This window comes from Indicator indicator, chromosome 11 (assembly GCF_027791375.1).
Source record: "Indicator indicator isolate 239-I01 chromosome 11, UM_Iind_1.1, whole genome shotgun sequence".
Lineage (NCBI taxonomy): Eukaryota > Metazoa > Chordata > Aves > Piciformes > Indicatoridae > Indicator > Indicator indicator.
Window position 1 is genome coordinate 34,243,733 of NC_072020.1, and position 18,648 is coordinate 34,262,380.

An 18,648-nucleotide genomic window follows, 5' to 3' on the forward strand; every position below is an offset into this window, starting at 1 on the left:
CTTAATTTCATTAGTGCAATTTTTTATCAGTCAGGATTTTTGTGTGTGTGTTTTAAAGTGGTTTAAAAGAAAAATAGTTGTGGCATCGTGTTTATATCTGGATGTGATGCTGCAGAAGGCTGACGTGCCTCATAGCATGTCAGTCACTTTGTGTATGTACTATAAAATCTCAAAATCAAACTGATCTTTACAGTGTTTTGTAAGAAAAATTCCAGAGCCAATTGATCTTTTTATGTGTAAAATGCAATGCATTGACAGTATTCAGCTTATTCACAACTTTTCCATTTTGTAAACTGTGTCGCGTTTCAGAGGTGGGCTTGGAATCTGCTTGTGTGTCCCATGACCTCAGTTAGGACTTCTGAAATAGTCTTCTTTTTTTCCCCCCTCCCTGGTCTTTGGTTGTTGCTAGATAGCATACAAACAAATTCCATACAAAATGAGCAACTTGGATTTATCTAGCTGGTACAAGTGGTTATAGGGCTGGCTGTCAGCAAAAGCTCAGCTCTTTGGTCCTGACTTGCCTCATTGTTGTGTCCGGGTTTGCAGAAAGGAGGGCTGAGAGTAGTGAGCTGGATTCCCCATACAATGCCATCATTGTGTGGGCGAGAAGAAGAAACTGGTGTTCTGGCAGCTTCAGCTGTCTCTGAGAGCCTTGTCTCTTGTTCTAGGTGTTTAAAAGATGGCATTCCTGTGCTGGCAGTCCTGCTCAGATTCCTGGCTTGAATTCGGTGCACAACAAAGATGCCTAGAGCATTTTCAGGAGGGAAGACAGCACAGATTATAGGGGGATAGATTTACAACCCAGAACTTTTGTGTGAGTGATCAAGGTACCTCACTGCCTGTTATTAAAGTTAATGTTATGTAGGTAAGTATAGAGGTAAAAAGAATGAGATTCCTTCCATCACAGGTTTCCATATAAAATCACAGCTGATTTGGGATGATTCAATTCAGGAGGTAGCCACATATAATGTATTTTCAAAGGTCTTCAGCTATGAAAAGATGTCTGTCTGTTTGACACCTTCCTGACTCAAATACAGGTATTATTTTTTACTACAAGGACTTTAAGCAGTATAGAAAATATGCATTGATTAAACCCTGACATTTAGGTCTATAATTCTTTAGGACTGACTCCATGAAAGAGATAAGATACATATAGGAGAAGAAAGGGGAAAAAAAGAGAAAGAAAATGAAACTGTTCTTACTCGGTCTGGATTTGCGGATCCATATGGATGTTTAGCTTGGTAGGAAAGCTGTAATTTTGTTCCAGCTTTATGTTACTTGCTTACAGATGCAGTGGAAGGCAGTCCTACTACTCAACTTGTGGCACCGAATAAGTTACCTACCTTTGAACACTCAATTCTGGCAGGTCTCTGCAGTCAGTGGAGAGAGGAGCTCCTCAGATGGCTGATTCAGAGCATCTAAACTAGATCTGCTCTGGGTCACCCTGCAGGCCAGAGATGTACCCACAAGCCACTGGGTTAGGTGCCCCAAGCACGGCTGTGTTAATATTCTCCATGATGTCCCCCACAGTTATGTCCCTCGGGACACTGTGAGGGTTGGGGTTCACCCACTGTATTGCTCATCAGTGGTTGCTGGCAGAGAATGTAACAAGGTTTGATTTTATTTGTTTGAAGTTCAGTGGCAAGGATATTGTGCTTTGGTCTGCAAGAAATGTTGATGAGTGGCCTGAAATATTTTAGGGACCATTACAGCAGAGTTCCTGTTATGGAATGGGTGTCCTTGGGGACAGAGGCCTTTTTCTTTTAATTATGCCTCTTACATCATGTGAGGGCAGATTTGCATTTTCTTAGGCAGTTCAGGGAGTGCAGAGGGATCTTAAACAGCGGTTGTTTTTGATAACACCACCCTTGCACATGTTAGCTTCTAGCTATGATATAATTATATTTAAGCCTGTGTTTGTGCTCCTTTACTGGGAATTAAAGATCCAGACATTGAATTTTCTCAGTTACCTAACACTAGAAAATAAAAGCAAATATCATAAAAACGGCTAACTGATTTTCCATATATTTTCTTGTCTTTGTTTTCCTTGCATGTTTTAATCACCTACAACAGTGACAAGTAAGAAATGTAAAGTTGAAAATGTGTGGACAGTATGATTTGTGTCAGGGAAAGTATGATTTGTGTCAGGGAAAGAAGCAATGCAATTGTAAAAGCTAGTATTGTTAAAAAAAAAATACAGATCATCTTGAGTTATCAGGCTGTATTCATCTCCTTTGAAGCTGTGTTAGTAAGTGCCAGTGCCAGCAGCAGAGATGCACGCTGTCTTTCATGCACAACTGTCAAAAATTCCTCAAACCATGGAAAATTGCTCCTAATTTCAGTGGAATCAACAATAATTTTTTAGAAGGTGAAGAATATCTTTTGAGGTACAATTCTGCACGCTATTAATATCATCTGATCTTAAACTGTAAGCAATTTGCAGCATAGCAATGCTCAAAGCCATTGGTTGGCAGAAAACAGCGTGCTATGCAGAAAGACACTAAATGAGTTGCAGCTGATTTAAATGTAGTACTGAAACTCTGGATTCTGCATGGTTTGCATGCTCTTAGAGGAGACCTGATTGCTGTCTTTGAAATATTAGTTTTTAAAATAACAAAGCCAGTAAAACCACGTGTCCTGAGAAAAGCTGATGTCTGTTTCAGTAAGTTTTTAAATTTTCTCTTCATTTGGGATGTAAAACTTCTGCCAGATACTGAATTTATTTCCAGTTTTTGTAGAATGGGGAAGCGTACATTTATTGGGAGCCCACCGGGAGCAAGTGAACAGAATGAAATAGGATGGGATCAGAAACAAGAATTTTGTCTTCCTATGTATTTTAAAATCTTTTTTGGGTTGTCTGAATGACATGAATGAAGGGTTAAAAAAACCCAAACTGCCAGCCATGACAGCAAAAATGAAAACTGTGTTACAGATTTCAATGCCATATTTGATTTCCAGTGCTTCAGGCCCACGTGGATTATACCTCTGCTGCTTCCCTGCACTGGGCTTCTGAAACAAAGATGGACAAAGAGCAGCAGTACCTGTAGGGCCATGTACAACGTACACCTACAGCTGTCATCCTGCCTGTTGCTCTCAGTCGCAGACCAGAGGTCCATCTTAGGCTGTGACAAGAGTTGTGTTTACTACTGAATGTTAACCTGGCAGCGATGCCGGTGTCACAGGAGTGCAGACTTTGTGAGCATGCTAACCGTGCTGCCTCAGGTATGGGTGAGCACAAGAGCTAATGTCCTGTGGAAACAGCAACTGGAAAATAGTCTCTTGTTTTGCATACACCGTCACATAACATCTTATAATCATTTGCCTTACATCTTCTTGTGCAAAATCCCCAAGACCATCAGTGAAGGTCTCAGAAGGTCTTTTTCTTTCTCAGAAAAACCCAGCAGCATCACTCTTAAACAACAGTCACTGGTGACCAGCCACGTTTTGGGCACTGCTTCCCTCTGCTGTGTCCCTGAAGGGTGCCTGTCTATCACAGCTAGCGCTCTTCCTGCATGTGGCTGTCTCCCATGGGGTGTTTGGATACAGCTGTCCTGTTTCAGAGGCTGAAGCGTTAACTCTAGGAGATGTGGCCTTTTCTGTCATATGCCAGCCAGCCATAGTGCATGTGGCTGTTCCAAGAGCATTTTCTGACATACATGCCTGCTGCCCTTGCATATATTTTCAGAGTCTTTGTCCTATAAACAGTCATAACAGATATTTTTCATTTTACTTATTATTAAACTAAATTTTTTTTATTTTTATTTCTTCTGTCAGTACCTATTCCTTTTTATACCTGAGAATACACACCATAAAAAGAAGAAACTTCAAATTTACATGTGTATGTACCTGTTCTTACTGGAGCTGAATCATGGTTTCTTGTCCCAGGGTAGGTACTGAAGAGTCATGGTAGATGTCTTTGTTCCATTACTATTCAACCTTCAACTGCCCATAGCTCTTGTGGCTTATTAACAAATGTCTAAGGGAGCTGAGCTGTGCCTGGTTTGCAGCAGCTTCAGCAGAATTACGTAAATGTGTAGGTATGTGTAAAAGTGCTGTCTGTGTAAATCACATCATCATGTACCAACCAGAGATGCCAGAAGCAGGTGGGCTGAAATTCAGGCTGCTATGCTTGCCTCCTGAGAAGTCCCTTGGTCTACATTCAATGGATGTGGGGTGTGGGATTTTTTTTCCGTTGTAAGTTCTACAGGTTTGTAGGTTCTAATGCAGTTTATCTTTTACATTTTTCTTCACTAGAGAGGGGGAAAACCATTCTAGTTTGTTCTCACCTTGTCAATTTATTTCATAGTTTCCCATCAGTTGAAGGACTGTGTGGCCTTTAATCATAGGTGTGGAGTACAGGCTGTGCTGCACAGACACAGAAAGTTGTTACAATGTAGGGAAAAATGGAGCTTTCCACCATGTTTTATATAATATTCTGTAAATATGATCTTTACTGTTTGCAGAGGTTATTCCATAGATAAGGAAATGTGGACATCTAAGCAAACATCTCAGAAATTATTTTTTTAAACTCTGCTCTAATGCAGCAATTATAGACATGCAAAATTACAATGAACTAGCTTTCATTTGCTAACTCTGGGCTTTTGAAAAAGAAAAATTGATAGACAAAGGTTTACAAGTAATTGATCTGTTGAGCTGTTAAGGATAGCTTGCTGGACCCCACAAGAAAGTATCCTGTTTTCCCTGGAAGAAAGGAAAAGGGGAAATTAGTTTGCTGAATGTCGTTCTGGCTGAGTGTTTGCTTTGGTGCTGATGACATACTTGGTGTTCTGCTTGCTTTAGGCATCTTTTTAAAGTGGAGTTTGCATTTTTCTTAACTAGTACCTAAAGATTTTTCTGAATGACACATCTTAGAAAAGTAAATCTGGAACTGAGTTGTTTCATGAGTGTACCAAATGGAATTACCCATGATCTGATTCTGTTCACTTACATGTCAAGTAGATACTCACATGCTCTCAGTTTGCTACTTTGAACTAGTTTTGAAAGCTAGATCTATCTGTATTTTCTGGTTATTTTAAACCATCACCTAATTCTTAAGAGTCGGCTTTCCTGTTTGCAGAAATGCTTCTATTGGCCTTGGAAAGAGACCCTCCATTGCTCTCTGTGCTTGTTGACTCACCTGCTGATGGAAACAGAGGTTCTCTCTAATCCCCAATGAAGTGTTTCTTTGAGGAAATTTCCTAATGGGGCATTTTCTTCATCTTCCTCTGAAAATGGAGTGCAGTTGTATTTGCAGCATGGATCCCAGCATGAATCCCGGAGCTGGTCAGCTTTGCAGAGCTGCTCTTGATGAAATTTCAGTCTTGTGCTATAACAAGAAAGACAATTGGATTTCATTTTCCAAGGCTCAGTATTTCTATCACATTCAAATTTACAGATTTTCTTCAATTTGTTTCATACATACTTCTTTTTCTTCCCCATGTAGAACAACGCAAACAAAGCAAATGACTTAAGAAATTCTTCCATTTTTGAGTGGCCATTCTAAAAGTCAAAACCTACCAAAGTTAGTTGTACCCATGTGCCTATCTTCCCCTCTTTGTATCTGGATGTTGCTGTAGTATTTAATTATGGATGTGTTGTTACTTGAGTTCCATGTAACAGACATATATGTAGTGGCCGCCTTCTTGTTTGTATTCTTTTGGTTTTCCGACAGAGGAGACACCTCCAGGTGTGACATCTGCTCAGCTCAGTGCTCCACTTACAAAAGCTTGTTGTAGTGTTAAGGAAGCAATGCATCCAGGGTTATAATTGGTAGTTTTGGTATATTAGCATAGTAGCTGTTTCATTGGTGTATTGCTGCCTCTGGTGTGCCAAAAAGTCAGGTTCCCCACTCATAAATTGTTCTTCCCTTGAATAATATGCAGGAATTCCCAAAACTTCCACAGCTCAGTTCAGGAGAGGGCTGAGAAGTAGAAAGGTATTTTTGTATCTAAAGTCTCTCAGGATAGGCATAGGCTTAGAATTTCACTTTTAATATGTTTTAGTGGGGAAAGTTACTATGTAGTAAAAACTGTAATGTCATGGCTGTGTTTAAAGGAGAACGTGTATTGTTTGGGGATCCCCTGTCTAGATTAACGGATGCATAAATTACCAGGTGAGATGGCAGCTGCAAGTAGTGCCAAAAATACAGATTTGGTTGGCTCTAAATGCAGTTGACAGTTTTCACTCTAGCTAGAGCAAACTTCAGTGAATACTCAGGAGCCTTCCAGTGCTGGAGGAGAGAGCCATCAGCCCCCAGTCACAGCTTGTGAGCAAGGTCTGCTGTTGACTGGTGGCAGGGAGACTGGTCAAATGCTTGTGGAGCAAGTTTGTTCTTGTTTCACAGTCTCTTTAAAAGTGACAATTTAATGGGACCCATTACTGTCAGCTGTGACCAGTTCCCTCTCTCACCTCTCAGCCATTTACCAGGGAAAACAGAGATTTCCACCACTGCTGCAGCTGCTCTATGGACTACAATTCCCTCCTCCTTTGAGTGACCTGGCTGGTTACTCTCCAGATCAGTCTTCCCAACAGAGAAGTCTTCCTCATGGAGTGTTTGTTTTACTTTGGATCTCTGTGCACATATAAAACCCCCAAAACTTACTGGATCCTCACTTCAGAGTATGCTGTGATTCTCAAGTGCTTTCTGTTGGTCCAAAAGAGTGGCAGCGCTCCAGATGTAGGAAGATTGAAGTGGAGCATTTCAGAGGAAGCTCTGCAGCTCACAGTTTTTTAAACAAACAAGCACTACCACTTTGTAAACTTTTTTTCTTTTTTTCTTGGACTAGAGGATCAAGGCACTGCCCAGATGCTGCTGCAAACGGCCTTAACCAGTCCGTATTTATCCATAGTTACACACAGCAATTGCTATGTGTACAAAAACAAAAGTCAAAATAGGAGAAATGTGAGAGTCAAATGGATGAGCTAACTAAAAAGAGCTTTTATCTTATTCCAAGTCCATGTGATTTTTGTAAACTGAAAGAATGATCATCTTGTGATTATATGAGCACTGTGCTTGAATCTTGCCATTGATTAAAGCCTGTAAGGGGAGGGAGAGAACAGGAAAACATCTTGCTAAGATTTTCCTGTGTTAGACTAATCAGCCCCTGTTCACTCAGTCATCTCTCAAAGGTCATGCTTTTTCGTTGTCAGAGTTTCCCAGTCCCAGACTCTCCCTTGTTTCCTTACAGCGTGGCTGAATGAACAGTGGTGCCCAGCACTGGGCAAAATAAAGGTGGTGCTGCATTTGTCCTGCAAGGCACTATGCTTTTGCAGCCTCTCAGTATGGCCTGTGTTGGTGTTTGTAGCTAGCAGCGTATCTCCAGTTAGTGTTACTTTGAGAGTCCTTCTTGCTTAGAGGAACTAGTCAGTTGATTCCTCTTTCTCTGTGCGGTTGCTGATGCCTTGCACTGACACAGACTGCAATCCATCCACCTTTCTCAGCCTGGTGTTCCATGCTGTTGAGCCCATTTCACCTGTGTGTGCTTTGACTGTGTATGGCAAGTGGGCAGAGGGCTATGGCACCGTCTCACTCTTGAGAATGAGTTTGCCAAACTGGCCCAGCTCTAGATCATCCCTCTGCCCTTGCCTTCAGTAATGAATTTCAGCTGCAGTGTGGAAAGGTAATTTTCTTTGGCTGCTGCCAGTAGTGGGGAGCCAGACGTACATATTTCTGGCTGTTTACTTGAACACTGTTTGCTAGTCTCCAAGCATCTGAGTTTCACTAAACTCTATGTTTTACAAGGCTTTAGTGGGCAGTTCTGCATTAGAGTTTCTTTGTCACTGAGGGCAGGGGAATGATAATGTAGCATAAAGTACTAAGTTCAAGACATTACTTGCCAGATTTCAAGAGATCTGATACAGTGTACTCCTTTAGAGGCCAACTGTCAAAACTATGAGCGAAATAAACTAAAACTGCAGGGAGATAATGAATGTGTGTTGATGACAGACACAGCAGGAGCATAATGCTCAAGACATCTGGTTTATTTGGACATGGTTTTGTCCACGTTATTTATTCTGAATATTTTGGGGTTGCTTTCCATGTTGTCATATCATCCCTTCTCAGAAACATCTTTGTTGCAAGTCAGGTACATTTTAATACTCCTCCCAGGCCAGACAGGAAGAATAGAAATACACTGAGTCTCAAAGACAACTGGGAACTGTGCTCCAGCATGGCCAGAGCCACTTCTTTGCTGGCGGTCCTAGCAGGCACCTACCCAGACAGTCAAGCTCAGGCTGGGCTGCTGCATTGGAACAGCTGCCTACACATGCAAACTGTGAGAATCTGTCTCCTAGAAAAAGGGGAATTGTGCTTCAGCCAGCTTGAAGTATTTGTGGCATAGTTTGCATTGTTATTTCAGCTCAGCTGTAAACGTTCGGCTACTGACAGTGGGTTAGAAACTGGCACCTCTCTAAATTACAGACGGTGCAGAAATTCAGGGGGTTTTGATTGGCTGACAATTAATGAAAGTCCCCATGCCTCTTCTGATAAACAGCTGTGGTGCCACATGTGCAGGAGCTCTGCAAGCCTTTGTGGTGAAGGCTGGGAGGGGCAGAGGAGGATGCCTGTCTGTACAGGGAATTTCCGTGGAGCATGCACATGCCTTCTTTTGCTGTGTTTGAGCTTGCCCTTCCCTCTTCACCTGTTTCCATCTCTACCAGCAGCTAAATGCAGAGGCTAGTTTGGGAGACTACAGGTAATTGCAGGATAGTGATTGCATAGCTAAGATAAGTGTTTTGCTTGTCTTGGTTGCTGCAGAAATCCACACGTGAGTGCAGGAGTATAGTTCGGCAGGGATTTTTTTGTTTGTTTTTGTTAGGAGGTCTGCCTTAGCTGTTGTTCTGTGCCTTTCCTTTGTAGATCTGTACAAAACAATCCTGTTTATGTCTTGTAAATTGTGTCATTCCTCTTGGAAGGTGGTCACCCTATTCCAACCATCCAAAACCCTAATGGAAAAATCCAGATAATCAAGTTAAGAGTGTAAACCAAAATCAGCCATACATTTGGGGCATAACAATTTGGAAGGCCTCTGCTGCTGCTGTGCTTCCATGCAACAGAGCAGCTACATAAATGGTTTGGAAAAGTGTCACTCTTTATGAAGAAATACTGAGCTTAATTAATTTTTGCTTTTGGGAGGTCAACCTGGGGCACTCATTATTGTCTTAATTGGTGGTATAAATCCTGAGGCACTGGAAGGGAAGAGAGGGAAAAAAAAGATGAGCAGTTAACAACATATAGCCTTTTGTATAAGTGCTAGACAGTTGTATGGCCATTCTAGTGACATTTAATGGTTTTATTGGGTTATAGGTCTAGTCCTTCACAAACTAGGTTAAAGGGAATCAATTTGCATAAACAAAAATAAAAGGAAATAGCAAAAAGTAGTAATTCATTCCTGGGTTCTCCATTAAATTGCGTGAAATAAGTCAGTGTGCTTTAACCCAGAGAAGCATTTCTTTGATCTCCTGTTATTCGTGTTAAATGATATTAATTACTCTTCCCATCTGGAGTTTTTTAGCATGCCAAAAATCATCCTACCATTACTGAAAGGAAGTTAACTGTAACTTTTTAATTGTACACATTTCATCTCCCCTTTTTTTCTTTTTTTTTCCTCTTAATTTGAAGCAAACAGATGGAAGTACATACCAGCATCTTCCTCTCTGTTTAAATTACTGAAGTGGAGAAGCAGAGAATCTCAGCCATTCTTTCCCCTCACATATGGTTTCAAGGTGATGACTGTTCTGTCTGGAGACTTTGACATGTTTACTGAAAAAGGTCAGGAGTTCAGTGGAAATCAAAAATTAGGAGAAATCTGTGCATAACCTTAGGGACGCTGTAGTACCCTCGCTGGAGAAATCTACTGGCTGTGTGAATGCATCTCTCCCGATTCGTTGGAAGTTTCCAGTTTGCCAGGTGTCCAGCAGAGGTGTTTCAAACTCCCCAGAAAGAAAATCAAATAGCAGAAATAGCAGTGTTTTCATGGTTTGGAGCATGTCTTTAACATTAGAGCAAAGTGCATGGAGTCAGAAAATACGTTGGCATGGGTATGATGAAAAACGGGGGTTGTATCCAGTCTTGCCAGTGGGCATTGGCTAATTGGCATTAGTAGCCTCAGGAATTATTTCCTTCAAGCTCTATTGTCAAAACTGGATTTTTTTTCCCCCCTCTGGAGGACCTCAAGACTTTTTTTACCTTAGAAACTATTAGGTGTCTTTTCTGAAGAACTTTTGCAATTACAGACTAGTGTCCCCATTTTGGTAGCCTGGGAAGGGGCAGCACCTTCCTCATCTGCCTGTCTTTATCCTCTAGCCCTTTTTCTCTTTTTAAGAAACAAGAAAATTCTGAAACTTCTCAAAATCGTCCATTTGTGTAAAAATAATAAGGCCTTTTTTTTTCACTTGGTGGGTTGCTCTTAGGTCCACAGGTCTGTATTCCCATATGCGAGATCTGCTTATTTTTTGGAGTGTTTTGATTTCTGTAGATTTAAAAAACAAAAAGAAAGGCAAGCAAACAAAACCAAAACCAACCCACCCTGGTTTCAATAGCAAATCTGGGATTCTTCAGCCATGGAAAGTAACAGCATCTTTTCATCTGCAGACTACATAGCTGGACAAGATGAAACATGGATGGCAAGCAGAGAGTTTCTGCTGGAAATCACAGCAATGACAGACAAACCCAGAGCACTTCACATAGCAGGCTGGTATCCAGCCCCTCTGCTGCCAGGAGCCTGGCATCTAGGTGTTGTCTACAAGCTATTGATATTTAACACCATCTATTCATTTGCTTTTTTGCAAAGATCTGTCTGTCCTGCTCTGACATACATCAGCAGCACAATTTCCCTGCTTCCTGGCAGTGAGCCTTCCTCTACTTATTGTTGTAGCTGCTTCCATTTTGTGCTGGTGGTGGTGTCCAGCCACAACTAATTTGTTTATTCTGCAAGCCATGACTTCCAGGGAGTGATGGACAGTGCAGACATCCTGAGAAAGGGCTGTGCAACTGGGAATATGCTCATTTTAGCTTCCTTTTAGATAGCTGCTTTGGCAGCTTTCATTACTTGTGGGGTCCCGCATTCTGGCTGCAGCCATTTTACAGCCTCCTTTGTACTACAAAGACTCACTTAACAGCATATGCTGGGGCTTCTAGTTCTTTTACAAGCCTTTCTGTGCAGCTCCATTTGTGGGATTGCATGCTAGCAAGGCTTTTCAGAGCAACTAAAAACTGTGTGTATCTAACCTAACCTGACTACTCATCCTGCCAGGACTTTGTGAGGAAGGCGTTTTTTGTTCCTTGACTGCTGCCACCTGTGATAAAACATATTGCAAACTAAGTTCAGCTTGTGATGTACCTGGATAATACCCTGGACATGGAACAAAGCAGTTTTGTGCAAATCTCATCAATGAGAGAGACCTTAAGTATCGCTGTTGATGCTCCATAGAGAGCAGGAACAGGGTCCTTACCTTGCTTAAGTACATTTTACAGGGTTAGCAAGTGTAATTTGAATGATTAAAATAAAGAAATTGAAAAGAGGCCATTCATTGCAAACAGATTTGGTTTATTTAGAAAAACACATACTTGTGCAGCCTAGATTTCAGAATAAAGCTAATGGCAGAGGTTTCAGGTATATTGTAGGCTGGATTTTCTGTTCCATTGTTACTGGTTTTTATCTTTCCCTTCAGAGCTTGGTCAGTCAGAGTTTATAAATAAATGATCAACTGTACCATAGGAAAGTCCTTCCTCCTCCTTTGTTTCTTTTACGATAAAGTAGCAATACACTTAACCCAGAAGCTGATTTTGCAAATGTATTGAAGAACGGCCTCTAAATCTTCAGGAGTCATAGTTGGGTGCCTGTATTTAGGGATAATCAAAGATGAACCAAATGAGCTGAGCAGGCTGTTCAAACAGATTGAGCTTGCAATAGCCCTGTCCCTGGCTTGCAGTGCAAGTTTTCAGCCCGTAAGCCTAGTACATCTGCAGATAAGATTTGGCATGCCTATGCTGGCAAAATGCTTTTGCGATGTGGCTGAGATGAAATGACCAATTCCTTTATGTGTGTGCACAACTTGAATCATCTGATGTGCCACAATCAACTGAGCTGACAGTGAAATAGAGGGAGCTCTGTAGACTCCCTATCAGCTGTGTAAGGCTAGCAGTTGCACTAACAATTTCATAAGACTTCACATTCTTGAACATTTAATACTGCCTTGGGGGCTCATCCTTAATGAGCTCCTTGTATTCAGATAGCCAGTGGCGTAATGGCATTCAAAGTATTGGTGAAATAGTTGATATTCTCTGTGGGCACTTCTGTTCTGAGCTCTCTGATTTTGCCACACTCACAAAGCAGTACTACAGAAGTTAAGTGGTGAGTGGGACAAGGTGGAGTTTTGTGGCATTATGTTGAAGTTAGATTGAATAAACAGGCTATTTAGTTCTGAGCAACAGACTTAGTAAACTGGGCTTATTTGCTGCTTGATACGTAGGGTTTCATGTATCACTCTCTGCTTTTGCTGGAGCAGATAAGATATCAACACAATTAAAAGTGAAAAATAATCTGCTCCGCCCGTGGTGGATGCTCAGAGAACACACGCTGATACAATGGATTTCTGAATAATTTATACTCAGCATTTTTTCCTTGCATTCAATAAATGAGGAGGCCTAATGTGGCATGGTCAGAGTGATACTCTCTCTGTCATCCATTAAGATAACCAGAGGGGTGGGGCTGGAGGAGCGCAGCATGGCATGCGGAAAAGATGAGGATAAAAGTGGAAATGTTTGTTCAGAATTTGCTGTGCAAAGGTTGCTGCTCAGAAGGACAGAATTAATTCCATTTTGTTTGCCTTCATTAAAATAAAATCAAACCAAACCACAAGATCCAAGTTACTTTTAAAAGTTGTGGAGAAAAGGAATACTGTGCTGTTCCTGGTAGGCCTTCAGCAGCTCCCTCTGCTTTAAATTCAAATACTGTGTGTGTTCTGTCAAAAGCAGTTCAATAGTAGGACAGATTGTCTTCAGGACAGCTGGCCTCCTGAGCTGGTGGATGGGGTCACGGAGCAGTATAGCCCACCTCCCTATACAAGAGGAAGCAGTTGGAGACCTGCTGAGACACTTGGATCCTCACAAGTCCATGGGACCATTCGGAATCCATCCTAGGGTGCTGAGAGGGCTGGCAGATGAGCTGGCCAAGCCACTCTCCATCGTTTTCCAACAGTCCTGGCTCACTGGAGAGGTCCCAGATGACTGGAAGCTGGCTGATGTGATGCCCATCCACAAGAAGGGCTGGAAGGAGGAACATGGAAACTCCAGGCCTGTCAGCCTGACCTCAGTGCCAGACAAGGTTATGGAACAGGTCATCTGGAGTGCAATCACAGCGCTTTCAGGGCAGCCAAGGGATCAGGCCCAGCCAACATGGATTTAGGAAGGGCAAGTCCTGCTGACCAACCTGATCTCCTTCTATGCTCAGGTGACCACCTGGTGGATGTGGAGCAGGCTGTGGATGTAGTCTGCCTGGACTTCAGCAAGGCCTTTGACACCGTTCCCCATAGCAAACTCCTGGCCAAGCTGTCAGCCTGTGGCTTGGACAGGAGCACTCTGTGCTGGGTTAGGAACTGGCTGATGGCAGTGCCCGGAGAGTGGTGGTGAATGGTGCCACATCCAGCTGGCAGCCAGGCACTAGTGGTGTCCCCCAGGGATCAGTGTTGGGCCCCATCCTGTTCAAGATCTTTATCGATGATCTGGATGAAGGGATTGAGTCCATCATCAGTAAATTTGCAGATGACACCAAGCTAGGAGCAGGAGTCGATCTGATAGAGGGTAGGAGGGCTCTGCAAAGGGACCTTGCCAGGCTGGACAGAAGGGCAGACTCCAAGGGCATGAGATTTAACAAATCTGAGTGCCAGATTATACATATTAGCCACACCAACCCCATGCAGTGCTACAGGCTGGGGACAGTGGCTGGAGAGCAGCCAGGCAGAAAGGGACCTGGGGGGGAGTGGTGGACAGCAGCTGAACATGAGCCAGCAGTGTGCTCAGGTGGCCAAGAAGGCCAATGGCATCCTGGCCTGGATCAGCAACAGTGTGGGCAGCAGGAGCAGGGAAGTCATTCTGCCCTGTGCTCAGCACTGGTTAGACCACACCTTGAGTACTGTGTCCAGTTCTGGGCCCCTCAGTTTAAGAAAAATGTTGAGATGCTGGAATGTGTCCAGAGAAGGGCAAGAAGGCTGGGGAGGAGTCTGGAGCACAGCCCTGTGAGGAGAGGGTGAGGGAGCAGGGGGTGTTTAGCCTGGAGAAGAGGAGGCTCAGGGGTGACCTCATTGCTCTCTACAACTACTTGAAGGGAGGTTGTAGCCAGGTGGGGGTTGGTCTCTTCTCCCAGGCAACCAGTGACAGAAGGAGAGGACACAGCGTCAAGCTGTGCCATGGGAGGTTTGGGCTGGATGTTGGGAAGAAATTCTTCACAGAGAGAGAGATTGGCCATTGGAATGGGCTGCCCAGGGAGGTGGTGGAGTCACCATCCCTGGAGGTGTTTAAAAAGAGACTGGAGGAGGGACTTGGTGCCATGGTTTAGTTGATTAGATGGTGTTGGGTGATTGGTTGGACTTGATGATCTTGGAAGTCTCTTCCAACCTGGTTGATTCTGTGATTCTGTGATTTATGTCTCAGAATTTATTTGTACCTTCATAAGACATTTTAAATTACAAAGCAGGAATACCACTCATGCTTGGGTTTTTTGCACAGAAGTGTCTCATTTCCTATTGTGGGGTGTTATTTTGGGTGGTATGCTAAAACATTTGCATAAAAAATTGCTCATGTAAATATTCAGCCAAACAGATACCTTTCAAGGTGAATTTATTATGGTAAAGAGTAACTTGTTTCCCAAAAGCAAGTAATCATTAGAAGTTGATTAGTTTATAAGCAGTGTTAGTTTGCTGTCTCCGAAGCTTTTGACAACTTCTTAAAGTTAGGTCACATTCGGATTTTCTTAGTTTTTGCAGAACTTGGGGTTGTGAGATCAAATGGAAGTCATTTGACAAAAAGCACTTGGAGGAAAACTTAGGCTTGCTTCTAACTTTGCTGGTTTGGTTGAGCAAGCCAGTGTGTTATCCATATAGCCTGGGCTATCTGGAACCCAGCCATGAAATGGTTTAAATGTGCTTTCTGATTAATTGGGCAAGAAGTACCCACCCTGCCCATACTGGTGTCCTGCAGGGTTTTTTTCTTGCTGCAAAACTGCAGGTAACCAATGCAGGTGAGGTTCAAACCTGTGCAGAGGGATAGACAGGACGCTGTCTGATTTTTCCAGTCCACTGTCAGATTCAGCAAATGTTTCTGGGCATGTCCCTGTTTGCAGTGCCACCCAAAAACTGTGACTCCATTCATCTTGTGGAGGTGACTGAGCTCCAGTGCCCAGCAAATGCTCCTTACCTGCCAGTGCTTACACTTCTGTCACTCCCTGTATGGCAGCTTTGGTTTTGGTGTTTGTATGAAAAGAAAAATTTCTATCATATGGTGGTTTTACTTAGTGTCTGACTGGAGGGCTTTTGTTTACTTTTTTGATGTTAGTATTAAATATCTTTTAAATCGGAGAAGCTAACCTCAGAATGAGTCTTGTCTGTGCAAGAGCGGCAGAAAAAGCCTGCCAGGGGCTACGTGATTAAGGAGGCATTTCTCAGCTCTGAGTGGATTGCAGGTATTTTCATAACATCAGCGTCTGTAGCATGTTGGGTGTTCAAGGAATTTACGACCAGCTCTTACTGGCTGTGCCTGCCCTACCACTCCCTAATCATATGAGCAGAACCTCTCCCAGTTAGCTCTGTGGCTTTTAAACTACTTGCGTATCTCAAGAAGTGCTTCTAAGAGAGCCAGCTTTATAGCTTCCCATGATTACATCTTCACACAAATGCTTTGTGGGCACAAAGCTATCATCTACAGCATCAAGTTTGCCACTTCTCTGTAGGGTGTAAACATGTGGCTGCTGGAAGAGCTTTAACCTCTCAAACCTTCCAGCAAATATTAAATTGCTAACTGTCCTGCTGTAATGCTATCATCTTCACTGAAGTTTGACCCTGGTGCTTGTGCTGAAACGATTTTCAAAATCTGAGGGAGAAGGTTAAACAGTGATGTCAAATTTCCAAATGTCTGTTGCAAAAGTACTTCTGATGAATATCTGTGGGTTGAGCTCTAAAATGCTTGAAGTAATCCTCTTTTTTTTCTCTTCATTATTATATGATATTATCTAAAGCTTTTTTTAAATGCAAATAAAGTAATTAACTTCAGGTTTGCCTTTTTTTCTGTGCCGACTAACCTCACCACTTATGGTTGTTTTTCTGTCTTTTACTTGCCAAAGAGGATTCCAGTCAAAGGTGTTCCTTAAGTACAAACCAGACCTCTAGTTCTCTTTAATTTCTGTTCAAGATCATTGTAACTCTTGATTATTTTCACAGCTGTATCTGAATAAGAAAATCTGTAATTGGCAACTTTTACGAGTTCACAACTCAATAACCTGATGCTGGAACTCTTCCATCTGCAGAAGCCTGCTCTAGGAGTTTCAGCAGCAAAGAGACCTGGGTTTCAAATCATTTCTCTTTTTATATGCAGCCTTTCAAATGATAGAGTCTCTGCTGTAACAAAACTGGGTGGGATCTTTAGGCTTAGAGAGGCTGTCAGTTACTGGATGAATATTTGACTTCCAAGTGGATCCAAGGAAGGCCGTTGTTTACCCAATTCATTACTGTATCCATAAGCCCAAATAATTTTGATTTGATAATTTTTTTTGTAGAATCTAGGAGTTAATTTCCTGAATCCTGTTACTAGTTCTAGTTTTGTTTGTTTTGGCTTTAGGCTACATTATTTAGTTAATTTTCATTTAAGAGATAAGTCTTATGTTGCAAGAAACAGTACTAAATAAGAGTATTTAAAGGTGCTGTACTCCAGCCATAACTTTGAATTTATTTTGTTATTTTAAAGCAATGGGAATGCCTGTGTCTAAGGGTTATGAGAAGCTCCAAAGTTTATTTGATTTATTTTTTTCTTGATTTCAGGGCTTTTTCCGCAGAAGTATCCAGAAGAACATGGTTTACACATGTCACAGAGATAAAAACTGTGTTATCAATAAAGTCACCAGAAATCGCTGTCAGTACTGCAGACTACAGAAGTGCTTTGAAGTGGGAATGTCCAAAGAATGTAAGTTGTCTTGAGAAACAGTTTATTGTTTGGCATAGCATGTGAATATGTGGCAGTTCCAAGGCAGAAAAATATCATGCAGTTATGTGATTGAGGGCAATACCTGCATTCTTATGCAGAGAAAGGAGTATGACTATTGGACACAATCTTCAGACCCATGTCACCTCCTGAGTTCAGTTAACTTTGCAGCCTAAATGCTGTCAGTTAATAACATTTAGTGCAATGGGCTGCCTGTGAAGCATGGCTACCCTGCGTGGGTGTGAGAACACTCAACTAGGTAATCTTGCCAGGTTTTCTAAAAGAACAACCCCCCAGAGACTTCCTTTAAAGGTGGATTATCTCCTTTCTGCTCTGGAAGTGGCTTCCTGGGGCACGGGTGTAAGTGGAACAGCTGGCTTCTAAAGCGTGGTTTCAGGCCTGCCTCTGCCCTGCTGACTGCCTTGTGGCTTTGCTGGGCTTGGTGTCAACTTAGACTGTCGTTCCATGAGAGCTTCCTACTGCAGCCACCTTCAGTGCAGGTGATTGTGCCAGCAGTCCTTCTTTTATCAACAGCACCAGTTCATGCCATTTTACAAAACTGAAGGTACAGTGGCCTTGAGACTTCTGTCCTTGCTGGCTGGAGGCTCACGGGAAGGTGAAACAAGTTGGGAAACCATTCCTTCTTTAAATCTGCAAAGTCAGTGAACCTGACTATGTAAAAGTGCTGCCAAATGCACAAAAAAAACCCCAAATGATTTTTCTCTTCCTTTTCTAGAAATCTCTGGTTTGTGCTTTAAATGTACATTTTAAAATATTTAGGTGGAAATCTATGATTTCTCTGCCCTGGCTGGGTTTTCTAGTTTTCTCATATCCCTGAAGTGCACTTACCTGTACTTACATATAGGTTTATTGGAGTGGAGACCATGACGGGTGCAAAGGAGAAGGTAGGGCAAATACAAAGATGCACAAGGATTTGAGATTGAATGAGAAAGGTTTTATTGAGTCACAGAATCACAGAACATTAGAGGTTGGAAGGGACCTCCAGAGATCATCGAGTCCAAACCCTCTGCCAAAGCAGGATCACCCAGGGTAGTCTGCACAGGAATGTGTCCAGAAAAGGAAACTCCACAACCTCTCTGGGCAGCCTGCTCCAGGGCTCTGTCACCCTCACTGGAAAGAAGTTTCTCCTCATGTTGAGGTGAAATCTTCTCTGTTCCAGCTTGTGCCTCTTGTTCCTTGGCTTATTACTGTGCACCACCCAAAAGAGCCTGGCCCCCTCCACTTGATACCCACCCCTCAGCTATTGATAGACATTGATCAGATCCCCTCTCAGTCTTCTCTTTTCAAGGCTAAACACAGCCCCAGGGCTCTCTTCGATAGGTGTATTTGCACATATGTATCTGAGCACAAGAAGATTTTCTCCTTGATAAAAACAGTATGCTGTGGTTTGGAAGAGAAAAAAAACATTTTTCATACCTGAGGGCTTGTTGGTCTGGAAT

The 18,648-nt window shown here is 42.4% G+C and overlaps 1 protein-coding gene across 4 annotated transcripts in view; it reads left to right on the forward strand.

The window, feature by feature from the left end:
- RARB (retinoic acid receptor beta) overlaps window positions 1-18,648 on the forward strand; it is a 207,983-nt gene that overhangs the window by 140,069 nt on the left and 49,266 nt on the right. For all 4 annotated transcript variants that reach the window (XM_054385226.1, XM_054385227.1, XM_054385228.1 and 1 more), the window contains one exon: window positions 17,029-17,170. In XM_054385226.1, the coding sequence (XP_054241201.1) occupies window positions 17,029-17,170 (142 nt within the window). The remainder of the gene's footprint in view (window positions 1-17,028; window positions 17,171-18,648) is intronic.